We start from the raw sequence: 18967 nt of genomic DNA on the forward strand, positions 1-18967 counted from the left end.
TGTAGAAAAAGTCAGTTTAGATCCATAAGTGATTTTGGAAAAAAACATTCAAAGTAATTTTTCATGACAGTCTGTGGTCATATCCTTAGTTCAATTTGAATAGACAAGTCATAAATGACTTCTGAATTAATAATAAAAGACATAACATTCAATCTAAAAACAGGTATTATGACCACCCTTAAAGAGATGCCCCCTTAGTCGGATATCTTATTGGTAAGGAAAAAAAATGCTAGAACCAGGCAATTTGTTTTAATTTACAGATTTCGTAAATAGTATATGTAGTTTATATTTCCCGTGATAGTATCTAACTTGGAGATTTTATTTCCCAAACTTGTAAGAAAAATGAAAGTCATTTGGCACAAGAAATAGATAACTTAATTTCCTCTGGGAGTGGAGGGGGGTGGTAGACTGAGGGACAGAGGTAAGAGAAAAAGTTTGAATTGTGTGCTACATATTTTTGGAATTTTGAGATGTGAGTATATATGACATATTTTTAAAAAATAAATTGAAATTAAAAAATTAATTTTTAAAAAGCATGTGTTTGGGAGGCGATACACTATAACATGAGTCTGGTAAGGTTTGAAGATTTCTAAGTCAGCTTGAGGTTTCTACCTTATAAGCAGAGGTTCCTAACTTGAGGTCAGTGTTTCCCCAAAGCAGAATTTCTTTATACCTCCTGCTCCCCCGTGTATACCTCTTTGGCAAGCTACAGAAGCTTATGTTCTTGGGATAATGTTTTATAATGTATAATAAGTCAAACTATATAGAAAAACAAAGGAAACCAACTATATTGAAATAGTTTTCAGAATATTTTTAAAATTAGTGAGACAGTAATAAATATGCTTCTCTTAACACATTAAATAACAAGATATAGTGGTAGGTCTAATAAATATTATAACTCCAGGGTAGTGATGAGAATAAATGATATTTCGAGGTATCTGCAGCATATACGTGATATGAAATGACCTGTGATTTCTATTGGGGACCAAATTAACTATACTGCTGATCTACTGTGGTTTGTTGCCTACATTCATAATGGAAGGAAGTGCTGATTTTAGTTAGAGATTTGTGAAAACTGAGATGTAATTTTATTTCCCATCCAAGTTTGGCACTCTGGATTCAGTCCTCTCTATTCACAGACCTCTGCCCTAAAAGGATGATCCACAAGTCGAAATTGCATGCACACTTTTGCGTGTGTTCAAGAAAGTGCAGTTTTTTAGGGAAAAGAACCATTGCTTTTCTGAAATTCTCAAAGGATTCTTGTCTCAAAAGATTGAGTCACAAATGTAGGGGAGAAGAAAGACATTTCTTTTCCTGTACTTATCCTCATGAGTGACGATAAATGGATAATTTGTTTTAAGTAAAAGTATCTGATAGTTGATAACTTGTCACTTTCTGAATTCATTCAATAAATATTTTTTGAGTATCTACTATATGCCAGGAACTGTTTTACATGCTAGGGTTACAGGCCCAAGAATGAAACAGCCCCAGTATTCCAGTTCTCAGGGGGTTTACAAGTATATAAAAATAAGTATATAAGTATAATAAATAGATAGGTATAATTTCAAGCATTGCTAAGTACTTTGGAGAGAAAGAAAGCAGGGGAAGCAGAGTAAATCAGTTCCAGAAAGGCCTATTGTTTGCATTACATATATAGTTAAATCAATCAAACAAACAAACCCTGAGCCCTCTCAATTTCCTAGAAGTTACAGAGGTGGAGAGAAGGATAATTGTCAATAATACAGAATCAAGAATGAATGTGAAATTCAGAAGATTGCCGTAGACCAGAACCCTGGTCAGAAGTTAGACATGGATCTTTCTTAAATGTTACTTCATGCCTGGTTTTGATATTTTCATGGTGTGAGAAAGTTTTAGATCTGGCTTTAACTCTTGATTCCCCATAGTTTAAAATTTTTTTCCTCCGTCAAAATGAATATTTGGAGTTCTACAGATTAATGTATTTTATTTCAGTTATTGAGTTATTGCTTATTTGAAGCTCCTTTTTGGGTAATTTTTTGGTGACTGACTCATTCTCAGTCTAAACTTTACTTCTAGGCTGAATTTACCGTTGTTATTTTTAAAATTTCTACTATCCTGTCATCCAAACAACTTCACAGAAAGAAACCCCATTAATTTGAAATACATACTGTTTGGTTACCCCCTGTCCTACCATGATATTCAAACTCTAACCAGTCTGGTATGGGCATCAGCCAATCAGAGAAGACAGTGCCATAAAGAGTGGAGGATCAGCCCCATCTCTTTGCTGTACTTCCTGAATCCTTGTCAGCGTTCAAAGTTATAATCAGTATATGTGAGTTCCACTTTTGTGTAGCTTTTTTTCATATACCATCATTTCCTGTGACGTTTGTATGTCATTTATGGTATATACATACAGTTTGGTTATGCGATATGGGGAGGTAGAGCTTTTTCCTACCTTTGCAGGTATGAAAAGGGTTACCATAAATGTCGTTGGACATATTGATTTGGTTTTTTTCTTTTTGGATCATTTCCATGGAAATGTGAAACCACTACTTAGAGGTGAGAAAACAATCAGTCTTAGCACCATCTGTTGACCATTCCCCCTAACATGTATTCTGACAATCACTGCGATTCCTTCTAACATGGTGAATTTCAAATTGAGGTCAGGGTCTTTGAAGCATGCTCAGGGCTCCAAGAGTTCTTTGTGGGAATTGAAGTCTCTTGTGTTTTTGTTTTAGTGATCTTTTAAAAATGTGTGTGACTATATCCTGTATAATATGAACCACCTTAATAACTGAGTTGCAGAGTTTCCAGGTAGTAATATTTTAATTCTCATAAGCTATGAGTAAAGAATTAATTTATGAGCTGGAATTAAGCTATGAGATGGAATTAATATAAATATGTGACCAAGAGACACTGTGAGTGAAAAGCAGAAGGTTTTAAATGCAGAACTCAGTGGAAATAGTTTCACAAGGCAACATAGCCTGTGCTCAGATCCCCAAGGCTCCTGAAGGATGTACCACTGTTAATATCACCTGCAAGGAAGGGGATTCTTCCAGGCACGAGAAACCTACCTCTGACGTCTTATAGAGTTTCTTCTGTACTGGCTCTCTCTACTACTCCCTCACTCCACTCTTGGGATACTGGCTATGTGCCTTCCTGCTTATCAGCTATAAGAAACAGGTGCAAAACACCACCCCCTCCTCCCCACAGCATGTTCCTAGTCTTTATCGTGAGACCAGCGGAAGCAAAGGGCTTAACATTCCTCTGGCAGACCCAGGCGTCAGGCTTGACTGTGAATCGTTCCTGCTCCCTTCATTCTGCATTCTGGAGAAGTCATGGGCTGGATCTCTCAGTTTCTTAATTTATTTTTTAACTGTCATTTCTGCTTCTCATATACTGAGATTTTTTATTATTGCCAACACTTTTCATTTGTATATTCTTGAGTTGATTAATGGATGCACTATCTGCTTACATCTGTCTGAGGGTAATAATTGTGCTATCCTAAGGTCCTCTTGTGCTTTGTTAACTCTGATTCATTGGCTATAAGCTCTTATGTTTGTTTTTGTTTTCTGTCCTTAATGGAGTTGGCTTTCTCACATTGTTTGGTCCTTCCTGAGTGTAATTCATCTTTGTAGTTGAGATTCTACTGCGTTTGTTTCCCAGCTTTAGGGGAGAAGTGAAACGAGTTGTTGGGGCTTATTACTCCCAATGGGTTCCCCTGAGAATAAGGCAGAGGTGGAAGGTGCCTTCTGGTGGCTAGTCAGGGAGTGCATACCCTTCTTCCAGGGTTCTGAGACCTTGCCCCCTTTCTAACACCAATTGCTCCTGCCTAGAGGAAGACACCTTTTGCTGCCTGGATCAAGGGGGAAAGATGTGGGGTTGATGTGTGCTGTAGGCTGCTCCTACCGCACTATTCCAACTGATCACCCTGTAGTAGCTCCAGGACGTTTCTGGTAGGGGAGCATTTGTGGAGCTGCTCCCACACATTGAGCTAAGGTTGTGATTCTTAAGTTATATCTTTTCTAGGGATTCTAGTTATGTCATTCTTAGGGACTTTGGTGGAAGTTGAAGGGGTGGAGACTTGACATGTTTCAATCTGCCAACTTGAAATAGCACAACTTCTTAGGAAACAATTTTGTATCCCTATTACATCCTAGACAAACTCGGGCAAATATGTATCAGGATACAAATACAAGAATGTTCAAAGTAGTATTGTTTTTGTTTAAATTTTATTTATTTATTTATTTATTTATTTATTTATTTATTTATTTATTTATTTATGGCTGAGTTGGGTCTTCGTTTCTGTGCGAGGGCTTTCTCCAGTTGCGGCAAGCGGGGGCCACTCTTCATCGCGGTGCGCGGGCCTCTCACTATCGCGGCCTCTCTTGTTGCGGAGCACAGGCTCCAGACGCGCAGGCTCAGCAATTGTGGCTCACGGGCCCAGTCGCTCCGTGGCATGTGGGATCCTCCCAGACCAGGGCTCGAACCCGCGTCCCCTGCATTGGCAGGCAGACTCCCAGCCACTGCGCCACCAGGGAAGCCCAGCAGTATTGTTTTTAATAAATCAAAACTAGAAACATCTCAGTATACACCAACAGTTGAATGAATAAAGTGTGGTATAATCATACTTAGAAGTCATACACTTCATCAGAAACATAACGCAAGCCACATAAGTAATCTTAAATTTTCTGGTAGCCACTTAAAAACACAAGTAAAATGAAACGGATGAAATAAATGTTAATATCTTTTACTTAACCCTTATTTACAAAATATTTTCATTTTAACATGTAATCATTATATACATTATTAATAAGATATTCTATGTTTTTTTCATACTAAGTATTTAAAACTATCCAAAGTGTTATCATATCTACATGTAATCAATCTAAAAATTAATGAGAGAATCTATATTTTTTTCCCATACCAACTCTTTGAAATCACAATTTGGTTGCTAAATTTTATTACAAATACTTGATCGGTATTGAGATTTCATAAAATTTACAGTCAAAAATGTAGTATCACATATGCAAATTGTTGCTAACATAAACATTTTCCAATAATTACATTGAGTATCAGTTTTTAAAATTTTAATTTTAAAATAATTGAAATTAATTAAATTAAAAATTCAACTCAGTCACATTAGCCACTTTCAAATACTCAGAAGCCTCATGTAGTTGGACATGCAACACTACATACTACAGGCAAAAATAAAATAATTTTACAAAATAATGTTGAATGAAAGAAGCAGTGTGGAAAATAATACATATAATATGATTCCACTTATATAAAGTTCAAGAAGAAGCAAGACTAAACTGTGTTGTTTATGGCTGATAGAGAAAAGGCAAAACTACATTTAAAAAGCAAGGAAATTATTATTAAAGTCAGGATAGTGGTTCCCTCTAGGAAGTCAGAGAGAGGGTTGTGATTGGAAAAGGGCACACGGGGTCTTCTGGGATGCTGGCAGGATTCTTTCCTGACATGAATGGTATTACGTGGGGGTCTGTTTTGTAATTATTAAACAGTTGAACAGTTGTTCAATTGAATTATTGAACAGTTATGTATATTTTATGCACATTTTAGTTTTCAAAAAATTTTTAATGCGGGAAAAAATCAGATGGCTTCATTTGCCCTGATACAGCTGTGTGTGGGACTTCCCAATAAGGTTTGGGGAAAGAGAGGAGGGAAGGGCAGCTCTGCAACGTTGGTGCCACCCAGAGCTGGGTTCTAACAGAGACTTCGTGATCTAGAGAGTAGGCATTAACTATATGATTTGGTGGGAAGAGTGGGTGGGGCGTGGGTGTGTGTGGGTGTGTGTGTGTGTGTGTGCGCGCGCACGCGTGCACATGCGTGATGGAGAGAGATGGACAGAAAGGAGGACGTGAAAAGAAGGTTTAAATGAAAACAGAGCAGAAATCACCATCCCTAAATTAGATAAGAATTAGGTTGTTTCGGTGGCACCATTACCCAGCTTTCCTCCACATATAGGAGTTAGTCCTATGTAGTACATAGTTGTAGTTATTTTGCAGTTTGATCCAGAAATAACCTTTTCATTTTTCAGAATTCTCAGTGAAAATTATTTGACTGAATTACATAAGGACTCCTTTGAAGGCTTGCTATCCCTCCGATATTTGTAAGTGAATCATATTTATTTATGAGTTCTTATCTATAAAGTAGATTATCTATAAAATAATTAAGGGGTTCAAGTTAGATAATCTCTTCAGTTTCTCCTAGCAATAAAATTCTACAATTCTTTAAGTCTGTGTAGGGTCCCAGCCCATCACTAGCACTATATATCTCCTATTCATTTTTAATTTTTTCATTATATAGACAAGGTATAGATAGAAAAATACACTTTAGTTGTAGAGGAAAAGTGGTAATGAGGTCTGAGCAATTATAGACTCCCATATGAACCTTGTTATATAAGTGTTCATATACTCTCCATCTGTATTTATATTTTGTTTATGACCTATGGATCAAATCTGGCCCACAGTCCGTTTTTATACAGTCCATAAGTTAAAAGTGATTTTCTAAAGGGCTGTAAACGAGAAAAAAAAGACACGAAGAAAAATATGTGACAGAGACTGTATGTGGCCTGCAAAGCCTAAAATATTTACTTATCTGGTCTTTACAGAAAAGGTTTGAAAAAGTTGGTTTAGTGAAATGAGAGGAATTAAAGTTAACCTCAAATTGTCCCCTACAGGACAAGAAAATATAGAACGCTTACATTAATATGAATGCCATTAACTCATAACTTTGATAATTTAATCTAAATTAAATTAACATTTAAATATTAAATATTTAAGTAGATGAAGTATGTAAACAGTATTGTCAAGGGACTTCCCTGGTGGTCTAGTGGTTAAGACTTTGCCTTCCAGTGCAGGGGGTGCGGGTTCGATCCCTGGTCAGGGAGCTAAGATCCCACATGCCTCATGGCCAAAAAACCAAAACATAAAAAAAAAAGAAGCAATATTGTAACAAATTCAATAAAGACTTTAAAAATGGTCCACATCACAAAAAAAATAATCTGAAAAAAAAAATCAGTATTGTCAAGAACACATTAAGTTACCAAAAGAACAAACTGTTGTTAAGGATTTCGATGCAGGAATTGTGATACCAATATTAAGAATGTTTAAGATGATGGTTAAGTGGTATATTTAGAAATGTTTACACTAAATAAGCATATCAGAAATGCCCCTAACAAAAATCTCTCCAGCCTTTTTTTTTTCTGTTTTTTGTTTGTTTGTTTGTTTTGTTTTTTGGGCCACGCCACACGACTTGCGGGATCTTAGTTCCCTGACCAGGGATTGAACCCAGGTCCCCAGCAGTGGAAGCGCCGAGTCCTAACCCCTGGACCGCCAGGGAATTCCCTCTCCAGCTTCTTTATCAAAGAGGAAATGCTTGCCTCGTATTTCCTTTATTTAGGGATAAGGAGATAACTGTGTTTTTTGCTATAAAAGCTCAGTTTTTGTCCTTTGTCCATGGCATCCAAAGCTGTGTATGTCATTAATCCTTATTAAGCCAATTAATGATCCTCTTTAGCAAATAGATTCTTCTTGCAAATATAAAAGGCTTAAGGGAAGTGGGTATAAAGAGCCTCACATGACCCTAAAAATAGTTCTTTTAATTATCAAACCTTCCAAACCTTAAGGGGCAATCACCTTTATATTAGTCTCTTCTCTGCCATCTGGGCTCCAAACCTTACACAGTTTGGAGAAAAACAAATAAGATAACTGCACAGTGGAATAGGCCCTTCATTACTTCTACTATGTAATACTTTATAATCTGATTATTTCAGGTTAGCGTAAGTACTCTCATTCTTTAAAAAAAAAAAAAGCCAATCAATAAGAAAGCGAAAAAAGAATATGCTAATCAGCACTACGCCTAGTGTTGTAAACACGAAGATGGGTAAGACAGGACTCCTTTTAGCAACTCATGATCTCACAGGGAAAATAAACATATAAGCTCAAACCATAATGACATGGTTGTGGAGGCACCATGAAGTAATAAAACTACGTTTCTTTTAAAACAGTCATTTCCTCCTTCTATCCACTCCCCAGCTATTTGTTGATTTTATAAATATTTGAGTTTGCTTTATGTCCGCACGTAGGCTTTAAACGTGAGAGACGATGCACATAAGCAGGATCTAGTCCATACTTTGAAGGAGTTTATGCTCAGAGGACATGGGTTGCAAAAATAGCTATATTTAAAGAAAGAAATGAATATGGGCAATGAGAGCTATAAGTTGGTATTGGAGCACAAAAGAGGGAAAAAAGACTTCAAATTGGATCCGGGAAGATGTTACTAGAGCAATGCTGTTTAAACGGGACCTCGAAGGGCCGTTGGGTATCAATGACAGACAACTTGGGAAGAATAAGCTTGCAAAAGGAAAGTGGGAGAAAGGCAAAACACAGGAAAAATACTCTGAGTACCTGTAGAGTACAAGTGGGAAGAGTAGGAGATTAGAGCCAGATCATCTAGGGCTTTGGAGGCCAAGCCAAGGATAACATGTCAAGCTACCATGTTACCACAGCAGTGCTTTAGGACAAGCTTTAGCCTGCAACAGAACCAACCACTTGGAGGGCTTGTGAAAACACAGGCTCCACCCCCATAGTTACTGATTCAAGAGGTCCAGAGTAGGGCTGAGTATTTGTATCTTCAATAAGTTCACAAGTGATGCTGGTATATGAGAACCACTTCCGGAGGGTTAATCTGGTGATCGCGTGGAGGATGGCTTAGAAAGGGAGAGGGTAGAGATGGAAACACCAGTCAGAAGACAGTTATACCCATCCAGGTGAAATGAGAGACTAAGCTGGAATCAATGGAAATAAGATAGTCAGCTATAGTCAAGAGTAGGTATTTTCGAATAAAAGTCAATATGATAGAAAGTGTAATACTGAATTAAAGTTACATATTAATGAGAGAAGTAACTTCCTTTCAAGTTGTGTGAAAGGGTATCTTTTATTTCTTCTGGTAATGAATTGACCTAGAAAAACAGAACTATACTGGGAGGTGTGTAAATATAAGAATATTCCTTTTAATATTGGAAATTATAATGATATATAGAGATAAAAACTTTGAGCTCATAATCCAGAATTTGGTGAGACCACGAAAGGTGGAATCTAATCAATGCTTCTGCTCTTGGGAAAGATTACCTCCAAAATCTATCAAGATCCATAGTTGTATATTTAATTTATGAAGATCCTGAAGGTGAGACTCTTAAGAGAGGTGAAGGCAGGGTTAGGGGCTCTGGAAGGTTCAAGTAATAATTCCTAAGGTTTGGAGTTTAGACCAAAGCTTCTTATTTATTATTATCATTCTAAAGTCTACTAGTTATTCCTACTAATTAGATATCTAATAGCTAATTGAGGCAATATTTTCCTTTTACTTTTCCTAGAGATTTATCCTGCAATAAAATACAGTCTATCGAAAGACGTACATTTGAACCACTACCTTTTGTGCAGTTTATGTAAGTTACAAGTATAACTTCATTATATTTGGAATTTTTGTAAAGCTTAATTTTTTATAAAATTAATTTGTTACTCATTTTGAAATATGATTAAAATTACTACTAAAATTTTGTAGCAAATCCTTTTTGTCTCTAGCAAAGATTAGTGTGAGAATTATTACGCAGATCAGAGTGAATCATTATAGAGCAGTGGTTCTCAACCAGGGTGATTTTGCACACAGGTGACATCTGGTAGTGTCTGGAGACATTTTTGCTCGTCAGAACTGTATATGCTACTGGCATCTAGTGGACAGAGGCCAGAGATGCTACTAAACATCCAACAGTGTACAGGAGAGCCTCCCACAGCAAAGAATTATCCAGCCCAGAATGTCAATAGTGCTGCCTTTCTAGAGAAATAAAGATCACTTAACACAAGTATTTAATGAGCATTTACTATTTTGTATCTAATGCACCACATATATAATCATGAAAGTGTAAATCATAATGTCTTCCACAGTGAGATTTCTTTAGTGTATGGAGGGAGTAGTGTTGTTATGTTTCATCATATATAAATTAGAATTATTGCCAAAGGATAAATGTTCTGAAAGAATATATATTTTTCTTCTTCTTTTGCTTGTGTCTTTTTTTGTAGAAATCTTAGTTGCAATTTACTCACAGAACTGAGCTTTGGAACGTTTCAGGCCTGGCATGGAATGCAGTTTTTACACAAGTTGTAAGTGAAATCGAAGATGAATACGTGTAAAAAACTGTGTGTAAAAGCATCATGCAGTTATTGGTTAGCTGGGTGTAAGCCCAGTATGAATTCTGGAAAGTATGTCTTGAGAGCCATTTTTTTTTTTTTTTTTTTCAAATGAGGAAACTAAGGCACAAAGAGGCCAAGAGACTTGTTTAACTCATATATATGAAACGCTCTGCTTTCCATAGTACTGATCTTTGGCACGGGCAATAAAAGGCACCAAGCAAAAACACTCAAATTAGCATTGTCATGGAATCCCACTGATGTCTCTCCGATATGCGAATGGTCCATGAAGTTCCACTTTTGAATTTCACTTTGATTCCTGCTCATGTGCAAAGTTCCTAACTGCTTAAAATGTATGCAACACAGAGCTGCAAAGAGCTAAGTTTAGCACCGAATTCGTCAGCGAGCAAAAGGTGTGGGTGCTTCCCCAACCATTATTAGCTCTTTTAAAAGGTAAAGCAGAAAGAATTCCTGAACGCCCACCACAGGGCTCTCCCCAGCCACCCAGAACATTATTTTTCAAACAGCATATATCTCTGAAGTGAATTATCTGTGGCCAATAGGAAGCTTTGAGGTGTGGAAAAAGACGTTGTTTGTGTTCAGCTGTAGTGTGAGAAATACAAAGAAAATACATTGCTGTAGCCTAATTCAATATACTTTCTTTGCTGACTACTCTTCAGTAAGGAGTGTGGGTTTTACACCCTTTCAGCTCAAAAATTCTGTGATTTCTCATGGCACAAGGAAATGAGAGTGGGTACGTTCAATGGCCCGAAGGCGATTTTAGACTCAAGGTAAAGAGCTCTTCTACACCTGGCTTTGGAAAAGACTCTCTTACCTGTCTTGTGGTTCAGAAATCCAGTTTCACACAGTTCATTTTGGGTTAATGAAGGTGCTGAGGCTGTGTCTGGAGCTGGATTAGCAATTCCTGCAGATGCCTATCTTTAGCGGCCTCCTTCCTTTTCCTTGTTAGTGTGCTGATGCCTACCTTGGGGAGAGAGCACCGAGGGTCAGTTTTTCTTTTGCCAGCACACCGGAGAGCAGGCTCATGAGGTCCCTTCACCAGGAGGTTTTAGTAGCGTCAATACAACGTCTTAAACTCACCTCGTTTCCTAAACATCCTATAACACCAAGAGTTCCTTATAAGAATCAGAGTTTCACTATAGTTATGTAGGCAACACAGGAAAATACCTTGTGGAAATAAATAAATAAATCACAGTTTAAAAATTAATGAACTCCTTCAGAAACATTCACTGAGTGCCATGCCCACTGTGTGTCAGCACTGTACTAAGTGCTGGGGATACAAAGACGCATAGGGCAGGGACTTTGTCCCCAAGAAGCTTTCATCCTGGAAGGAGAAAGATGGATGTTGATGGGAAAACATATATGAGAGCCATTCTAGCATCTGTGCAGCAGGGTAACAAGGTGAGGAGGGGGGTGATGAAGTAGACAATGGGTGGTCGGTTAGAAAAGATTTGTAATGGAAGAGGCACCAACTTGTTCCTTTTGAATTTGTGTTCCTCTTAAATGACAGAAAAAGGTAGTGAAGGAATCAAAACTATCTGGTGTTGGAAATAAATTAGTACTGTACTCCTAAAACTCATTCACAGTTACTTTCAAAAGATTGTCACAGTATACTAAGTCTTTGTTTTGGGCTAAGTCTTTCTAATAGACAAAGCTAATTGGCTTCAGGAAACATTTGCCATGGTGAGATACAGACTTTATTGCATCTCTTTCCAAAGGCAAGCCACCAAGGGAAGATGCCGCCCTCGAGTTAAGTCATTTTACTACCTATGATGACATATTACTGGGGTGTTTATAAGTTGCCTGCATTAAATAAGTTTGGCAAAGGGCCCCAGCTGAGGTGGATTTATCATGAATTCAATGAAGCTTAGGCTTCAGGGCTCCTCACTTGCATAGGTCCCTTCCAAGGTCTTGAGAGGGGTCCTAGCGATTTTTGTATTCATAACTGTGCATGTTTTTATTAGACAGGATTTCCCAAAGTAGATGAGGTTCAGGCCCCACAAAACCTTGATTCATCACCGGGTTTCAGGTAATTATAAGTCAGTAGGTTTCTTGAATGAAGCCTCTATGTTATTGACAAACATCAGGTGAAGTAGTTAGCAGTGTGGTAGTCTATTTGAAATCCGAAATCGACCTCAAAGATGAGCTAAGAGCTTATTAATTAATAAAGTACCACTTTTTGAATGGTGGTAGTAATCGTATCTCTTTCAGATAAAATCAGGAATGAAATATATTATGGAAAACCAGCAGTGGTTGATAATCCTAAATGTTAAGTCTACTTTTTTTTCTGACTTTAAAGTGTTTCTCCTTCATTCACCTATGCAGGTCCAGACTGATGGCTTATTTTTAAAAATTCTTTTAGTCACTTCACTGGTCCTAGCAATACAAGCTCCATGATTTTAGAAACTGAAGGACTCTACAATGTAGAAAGGCTATATAACTTAACCAGACAGAGGACATTCACATGCTGGCTTGTCTGTGGTACATCAATATTGTACCAAGAACATAAGCACTAAGAGAGAATAAGAGGAAAATCAAAGCCTTATCCCTATTGAATTGTTTACCCCATTGTTGAGAGTATCAATGAGGTAGGTGTGGCCACACTATGAAGGCAAATTGAGCTGCGGTCACAGAGCCGCTCTAATGCTCCCCCAGTCAACTAGCATTGGTCTCCTTTCAATAGCTATGTACACACAAAAGCTTACACACTTCAGGGTGTTGTCGTCACTTTTTGCTGTGTACTAGAATCCTGGCAGCTTCTCAGATTTAGAAAGGCACAAACGCTAAAACCAAAACTAACTTGGGTCTGTCCTTTGGGTCTGTGATTTAGGGTGGCTGTTTTATTTGTAAGAGTTCAAAATTTTGAGATTGTCACACCTAGCAACTACTATACTTTTCTTCTCCCAACTGCATCTTATTCTTCCCACCTGTAGTATTTTCTCCCATTCTATATGTTTTTTCACTTTCTTGATAGTGTCCTTTGAAGCACAAACTTTTTCATTTTTATAAAATCCAATTCATCTATTTTTCCTTTGGTTGTTTCTGCTTCTGGTATCATATCTAAGAAACGGTTGTCTAATGCAAGGTCATAAAGATTTACGCCTGTGTTTTCTTCTAAGAGTTTTACAGCCTTAGCTCTTACATTTGGATATTTGATCCATTTGGAGTTAATTTTCTTGCGTGGTGTGACGTGTAGGAGTCCAGCTTCATTATTTTGTGTGTGGATGTACAGTTGTCCCAGCATCACGTGGAAAGACTGTTCTTTCCACATTGAATTGTTTTGGCACCCTTGTTGAAAATCAGTAGACCATAAATATGAGGGTTTATTTCTATACTGTCAATTCTGTTCCATTGATTTACATGTCTGTTCTTATTCCAGTAGCACACTGTGATTGCAGTCGCTTTGAACTGAGTTTTGAAACCAGGGTGTGTGAGTCCTCCCACTTTGTTCTTTACCAACATTGTTTTGGTTATTCTGTTTCCTTGAATTGCCATATGAATTTTAGAATTAGCTTGGCAATTTCTGGAAAGAAGTCAGCTGGGATTTTGATAGGAATTGCAATGGAACCATAGGTCGATTTGGGAAGTAGTGAAATTTTAATAAGATTATCTTCCAGTCCATGAATCCAGCATGTCTTTCTATTTATTTAGATCTTCTTCAATTTCTTTCAACAGTTTTGTACTTTTCAGTGTGAATCTTGCACTTACTTGGTTAAATTTTTCCCTAAGTATTTTATTTGTTTTGATGCTGTTACACATGGAATTGTTTTCGTGATTTCATTTTTGGATTACTCATTGCTGGTGTGTAGAAATAATATTGATCTTATATCCTACAACCTTGCTGAACTCATTTATTAATGCTAACAGTTATTTTCCTAGATTCCCAGGAATATGTCTTGTGGTCTTCCAGTTTCCCAGGAATACATTGGAACATTTCAAAGTCTCTGTGGACATCTCATTCCTCAGCTTTTCTTTTTAAGCTTTCCGGTTGGGCTGTTTTTTGCCCCGAACTGTTATCCATTGCCTCATGCAACCGCCATGTTAAAATATTTGCTTGAAAATGTTTTCCAAAAATGCCACCTGAGGAGAGGCTTTTCTCACTAGACAGCTCTCAGTCAGGTCAAAGGCAAGCCTTTCAAGTGAGGTCTTCCAGGGGACCACCAGACATGTAAAACAATGACAGTTCTTTGGGAATGAGGCTTTGAAGGACCTCCCAGTCCATGCTGCTCCTCCTGGTACCAGGGATGTGGGCTGTTTTTCAAGGCTACCACTGGCATGGAGAGCAAAGGTCAAGGACAAGTTCAAGCAACACAGATCTCATTGTTCTTACAGAAATTAATTTGTTTTCCTTGAATAAATTGCTCCCCAATTTGCTGCAAGCCTGTTGGTTAAATTTCCAGAGTTCCGAAAAAGTTGATTCTGACCATTTTTGCCAGTTTTGTTGTTGTTGTTGTTGTTGTTCTTGTTCTTGTTGCTTCTATGGAGGGATGAATTGTCAGATGTCCTTCCTCCATCATTTTTACTGAGTTTCCTGCAATATCTTTTAAAATCTCTAAAGTCTCAATGACCATAGGCTAATTAAATATTTATCATGGGAGATGATTAAGGAAAAAATAAATAAAAAGAGAAATAAATAAATAAATAAATAAAAAGAGAAAATATAATTCTCATAGAGGCTTTCCCAGATGTGTAGATGAAGTTTGAAAAGGTATTTCTATATTTAGTGCTCTCAAAATTACGGTTAAAGTAACAGATGTTTTAAACCCCCCCCCCGCCCCCCACTTTTTTTTTCATTCAGGTTAAACACAGGCTTTAGAGTCAGAACTGAGTTCAAATTCCAGCTCTGCTTCTTACTAGCTTGATGACTTAGGACAAGTTATATAACTTCTCTGTGCCTCAGTTTCCTCATTTGTACAATGGGGTAATATATCTATCACATAAGGTTACTGTGAGGATTAAATGTTAAATGCTGATCACAGATGCGTGGCAACCCAAAAGATATTAGTTTTGATAATTATTTTACAATATTCGCAAAAATACGTTAATAATTCTTGAGTAGAGTTAACCTAAAGTCAGATATTCTTTTCTTTCTTCCTGTTTCTTTTGGGTTTTTCCCCCCCCCCCCTTATTTGTTTTAAGGAACTAAGGAAAAAGAAAGAAAGAACTAAGAAGAAAATCTATTCCAGCATTTTGGAATAAAATTTTGTTCCCCAAAATTAATTTGTTTATTTTATTGATATATAAACAAAATGTTATTTATTTATTCAGCAAACATTTATTAAATACCTAGTAAATATTAGGCACTGTGTCAGGCACAGGAATAATAATGACAATAAAGTGTGGTCCCTGCTCTCAAGTTGCTGGCAATCTAGGAGACTGACAAGTAAACAGGTGATTACATACACAGTAACAAAGGCTATGATACAGGAATACGCATGGGACTATGTGATGGGAGTATGGCTTTCACCAGTTCCTCTTGGATTTATCTCTTCTTCTTTGGCTCCAGAACCAAGGAATTAGCCCTATTTTTGTCTTTCACTGGGTAGTTTAAATCATGAAATGTTAAAAAATTTGTAGAGATGAAAGAAAAACACCTTGAATTATGGAGGATACTAGAAATAGTACTTTTTTACAGAGCAAGGGCTTCCTACCAGCATAGTCACTTCTAGGGTTTTTAACCTGAAAAGTTCTTTGGCATATTTTGTCTTTACTAGCCACTTTTTTTTCTATTTGTTTGTTTGTTTGTTTGTTTGTTTCTCTTCTCCACTTTATCATCTAGAGACCTGGGTAGTTCCCAATGAAAGAGTGTTTTACAGATGCTAAGGGTGATTTATGGGTAAAGACAGAAAATGATTTTTTTTTTAAACCTTCACGTTCCGTACCAAAAAAAAAAATGAATATAAGCTTTCATGGAAGTAATCGAAAATGCAGATAATTTAAATTCCATTCCATTTTTCAGAATTCTCAATCATAATCCTTTGACAACAGTTGAAGATTCTTATCTTTTTAAATTGCCAGCATTAAAATATTTGTAAGTATTGCAACAGTTTCATGGCTCATGAGATAATTTCTGCTCTTTTTTACTTTCGTCAAAGATTGAGTACTTTGGCTAAAAAGTCATAATTTAGATTTTAACTGGGTTATTGAAAATAAAAGTTATTGGCAAAGAAAACGATTAAGAAAGAATATACATGGGTAAGACAGCCAGCAGAGAATGAGAACAGTGTTGAAGAACACATATAGATATGGAACATGTAGATGCATGTAGGAATATTATTTATCCCAGAAAGCAAAAAGGAATAAGGGGTACATTATTTTTTTTTAAAGAGAGTGATCAAAAGAGGTAGATGCAATTGAAAATGAGAAGTTAGGATAATAAAAAATGATTGTACCGTTCAGCACCAAGGCCATTAATTTGATGATGCAAATTTAAATTTCTTCAATAAGAGCTCTTTGGAATTATCATGTATGGCAAGTAAGAAGCCAGAATTGAAGTAATCACATGTTAAGTATCTTTTTAAGTTTAGAATTTTTGTCTTTGGGTTTTATATCATGCATGTTTGGGCTTCTCCTTCAGAGACATGGGAACAACACAAGTGGCACTTACAACAATTGAAAGCATCCTCATGATGACCCTTGAATTGGAAAAACTGTAAGTTGATTTTTCTTACATTTGTTTTCACTCAATTGTTTTTTTAGGTTTGTTGTATTATTTTCTTAAGTCAGGTTTATTTATGTATAATTTTCACTTAACAAAATTCACTATTTTTAAATATACAGTGTGATGTGTTTTGACAAACGTATAGTTCTGTAGCCACCACCACATTTGAGGTAAAGAAAACTTCTGCACTCCCAAAAGACCCCTCATGTCCCTTTGTAGTCAATCCATCCTCCTCCCGCTACCAGCCCCTGGCAACCACCAATCTGATTTTTGTCCGTATAATGTTGCCTTTTCCAGAATATCTTATAAATGAAATCATGTGGTATGTAGCCTTTTGTTTTTGGCTTCTTTCACTTAGCCAGTCTCTTTGGAGAGTCATCTGTTTTGTTGCACCTGTCAGTAGTTCATTCCTTTTTATTGCTGAGTAGTATTCTAGTTGTGTGGATACACAGTTTGTTTACGCATTCATCATTTGATGAACATTTGAGTTGTTTCTAGTTTTTTTTGGCTATTATGAACAAAGCCTCTGAAAACACTCACATGTGTGTGTGAACATATGTTTTGTGCGAGCATATGTTTTCATTTCTTTGGGGTGAAATACCTAAGGGTGGGATTGCTTCATCATATGCTAAGTGCATATTTAACTTTTTAAGAAACTGCTAAACTGTTTTCTAAAGTGCCTGTGCCATTTTGCTTTCCCACTAGCAGTCTATGAGAGTTGCAGTTGCTCCACATCTTCAACTGATCCTTATATTTGTTTTCTAAAAACGTCTAACCTTTCTAGTAGGTGTGTAGTTGCATCTCGTGGTTTTTGCCACATTTTGCATTTCTGTAATAGCTGATGATGTTGAGTGTCTATTCATGTGCAAATATCTTTTTAAATGAAGTGTCTGTTCAAATCCGTTTTTTAATTGGATATTTATATTGAGTTTTAAGAGTGCTTTATATGAAAAGCAATGGAAAAAGTCCTTTCTCCTAGATATGTGTTTAGTAAATATCTTCTCCCAGATTGTGACTTATCTTCATTGTATTAAAGTGTCTCTGAAGACTAGATGTTTTAAATTTTTGATGAACTCTAATTTAGCAATTTGTTTTCATATTTATTTAATTTATTTGGTTGTGCTGGGTCTTAGTTGCGGCAGATGGGCTCCTTAGTTGCGGCTCATGGGCTTCTTAGTTGTGGCATGCGAACTCTTAGTTGCGGCATGCATGCGGGATCTAGTTCCCTGACCAGGGATCGAACCCAGGCCCCCTGCATTGGGAACTCGGAGTCTTAACCACCAGGGAAGTCCCTTAGCAGTTTTTCTTAGATGGTTTGTGCTTTTTTGTGTCTTATCTAAGAAATCTTTGTGTGAGACCCCATTGTCTGACCCAAAATCACAAAGGTTTTCTCCTATGTTTTCTTCCAGAAGTTGTATAGTTACATTTAGGTCTATGATTCATTTTGAGTTAACTTTCATATATGTTGTGAGGGAAGGGTCAAGTTTCATTTTCTTGCAGTTTAAAAAACTATTTCTTTAGGACCGTATTGTGACAGTTTATTACACAACTAACTGCACCTTAAATTGTGCCATCCCCCCTCCAATATGGCAAGCTAATAGAAACTTTCTGTTATGCCAAGGCTAGCTGAGGGGATTGCATGAGATTACTAGGCGGAAAGGGCCCTGCGTTTAGCAGTCTGTTCCAACCGTCTTTGTCAGGTCAGCTGACAAATGACTGTCTTCACCACGCCGTCACATCTGTTGGTCACTGCTCTAGCCTCATCTTCCTCAGCCTTCCACAGCATCTGCCGCAATTGCGATCCCTCTCTTGTCAGCTAGATGCCCTCCTCTCTGGATATTAAAAATTATTTCCCTATGTAACTACAATACTGTTAACACACAGTATTGAAGAAATTAAATTCCTACACAATAATATTACCTAATAAAGAGTTGCTATTCAAATTTCCCCAATTGTCTCTCTCATATAATATCATTTCTTTTAACAGCTTTTTGAGGTATAATTGACATACAGTAATCTGTGTTCACACACACACATACATACACACCACGAAGACATCATCAAAATCAAAATGTCCATCACCTCAGAAAGTTTCTTA

At 36.9% G+C, this 18967-nt stretch overlaps 1 protein-coding gene across 1 annotated transcript in view; it reads left to right on the forward strand.

The window, feature by feature from the left end:
• The window catches only part of LOC309621732 (leucine-rich repeat-containing protein 37A3-like), a 53899-nt gene that overhangs the window by 17586 nt on the left and 17346 nt on the right, over positions 1-18967 (forward strand). The window contains 5 exon segments of the mRNA XM_082409077.1: positions 6041-6112; positions 9377-9448; positions 10080-10160; positions 16168-16239; positions 16786-16860. Of these exon segments, the coding sequence (XP_082265203.1) occupies positions 6041-6112; positions 9377-9448; positions 10080-10160; positions 16168-16239; positions 16786-16860 (372 nt within the window).

Source organism: Balaenoptera borealis, assembly GCF_965194805.1.
Source record: "Balaenoptera borealis genome assembly, contig: HAP1_SCAFFOLD_943, whole genome shotgun sequence".
Lineage (NCBI taxonomy): Eukaryota > Metazoa > Chordata > Mammalia > Artiodactyla > Balaenopteridae > Balaenoptera > Balaenoptera borealis.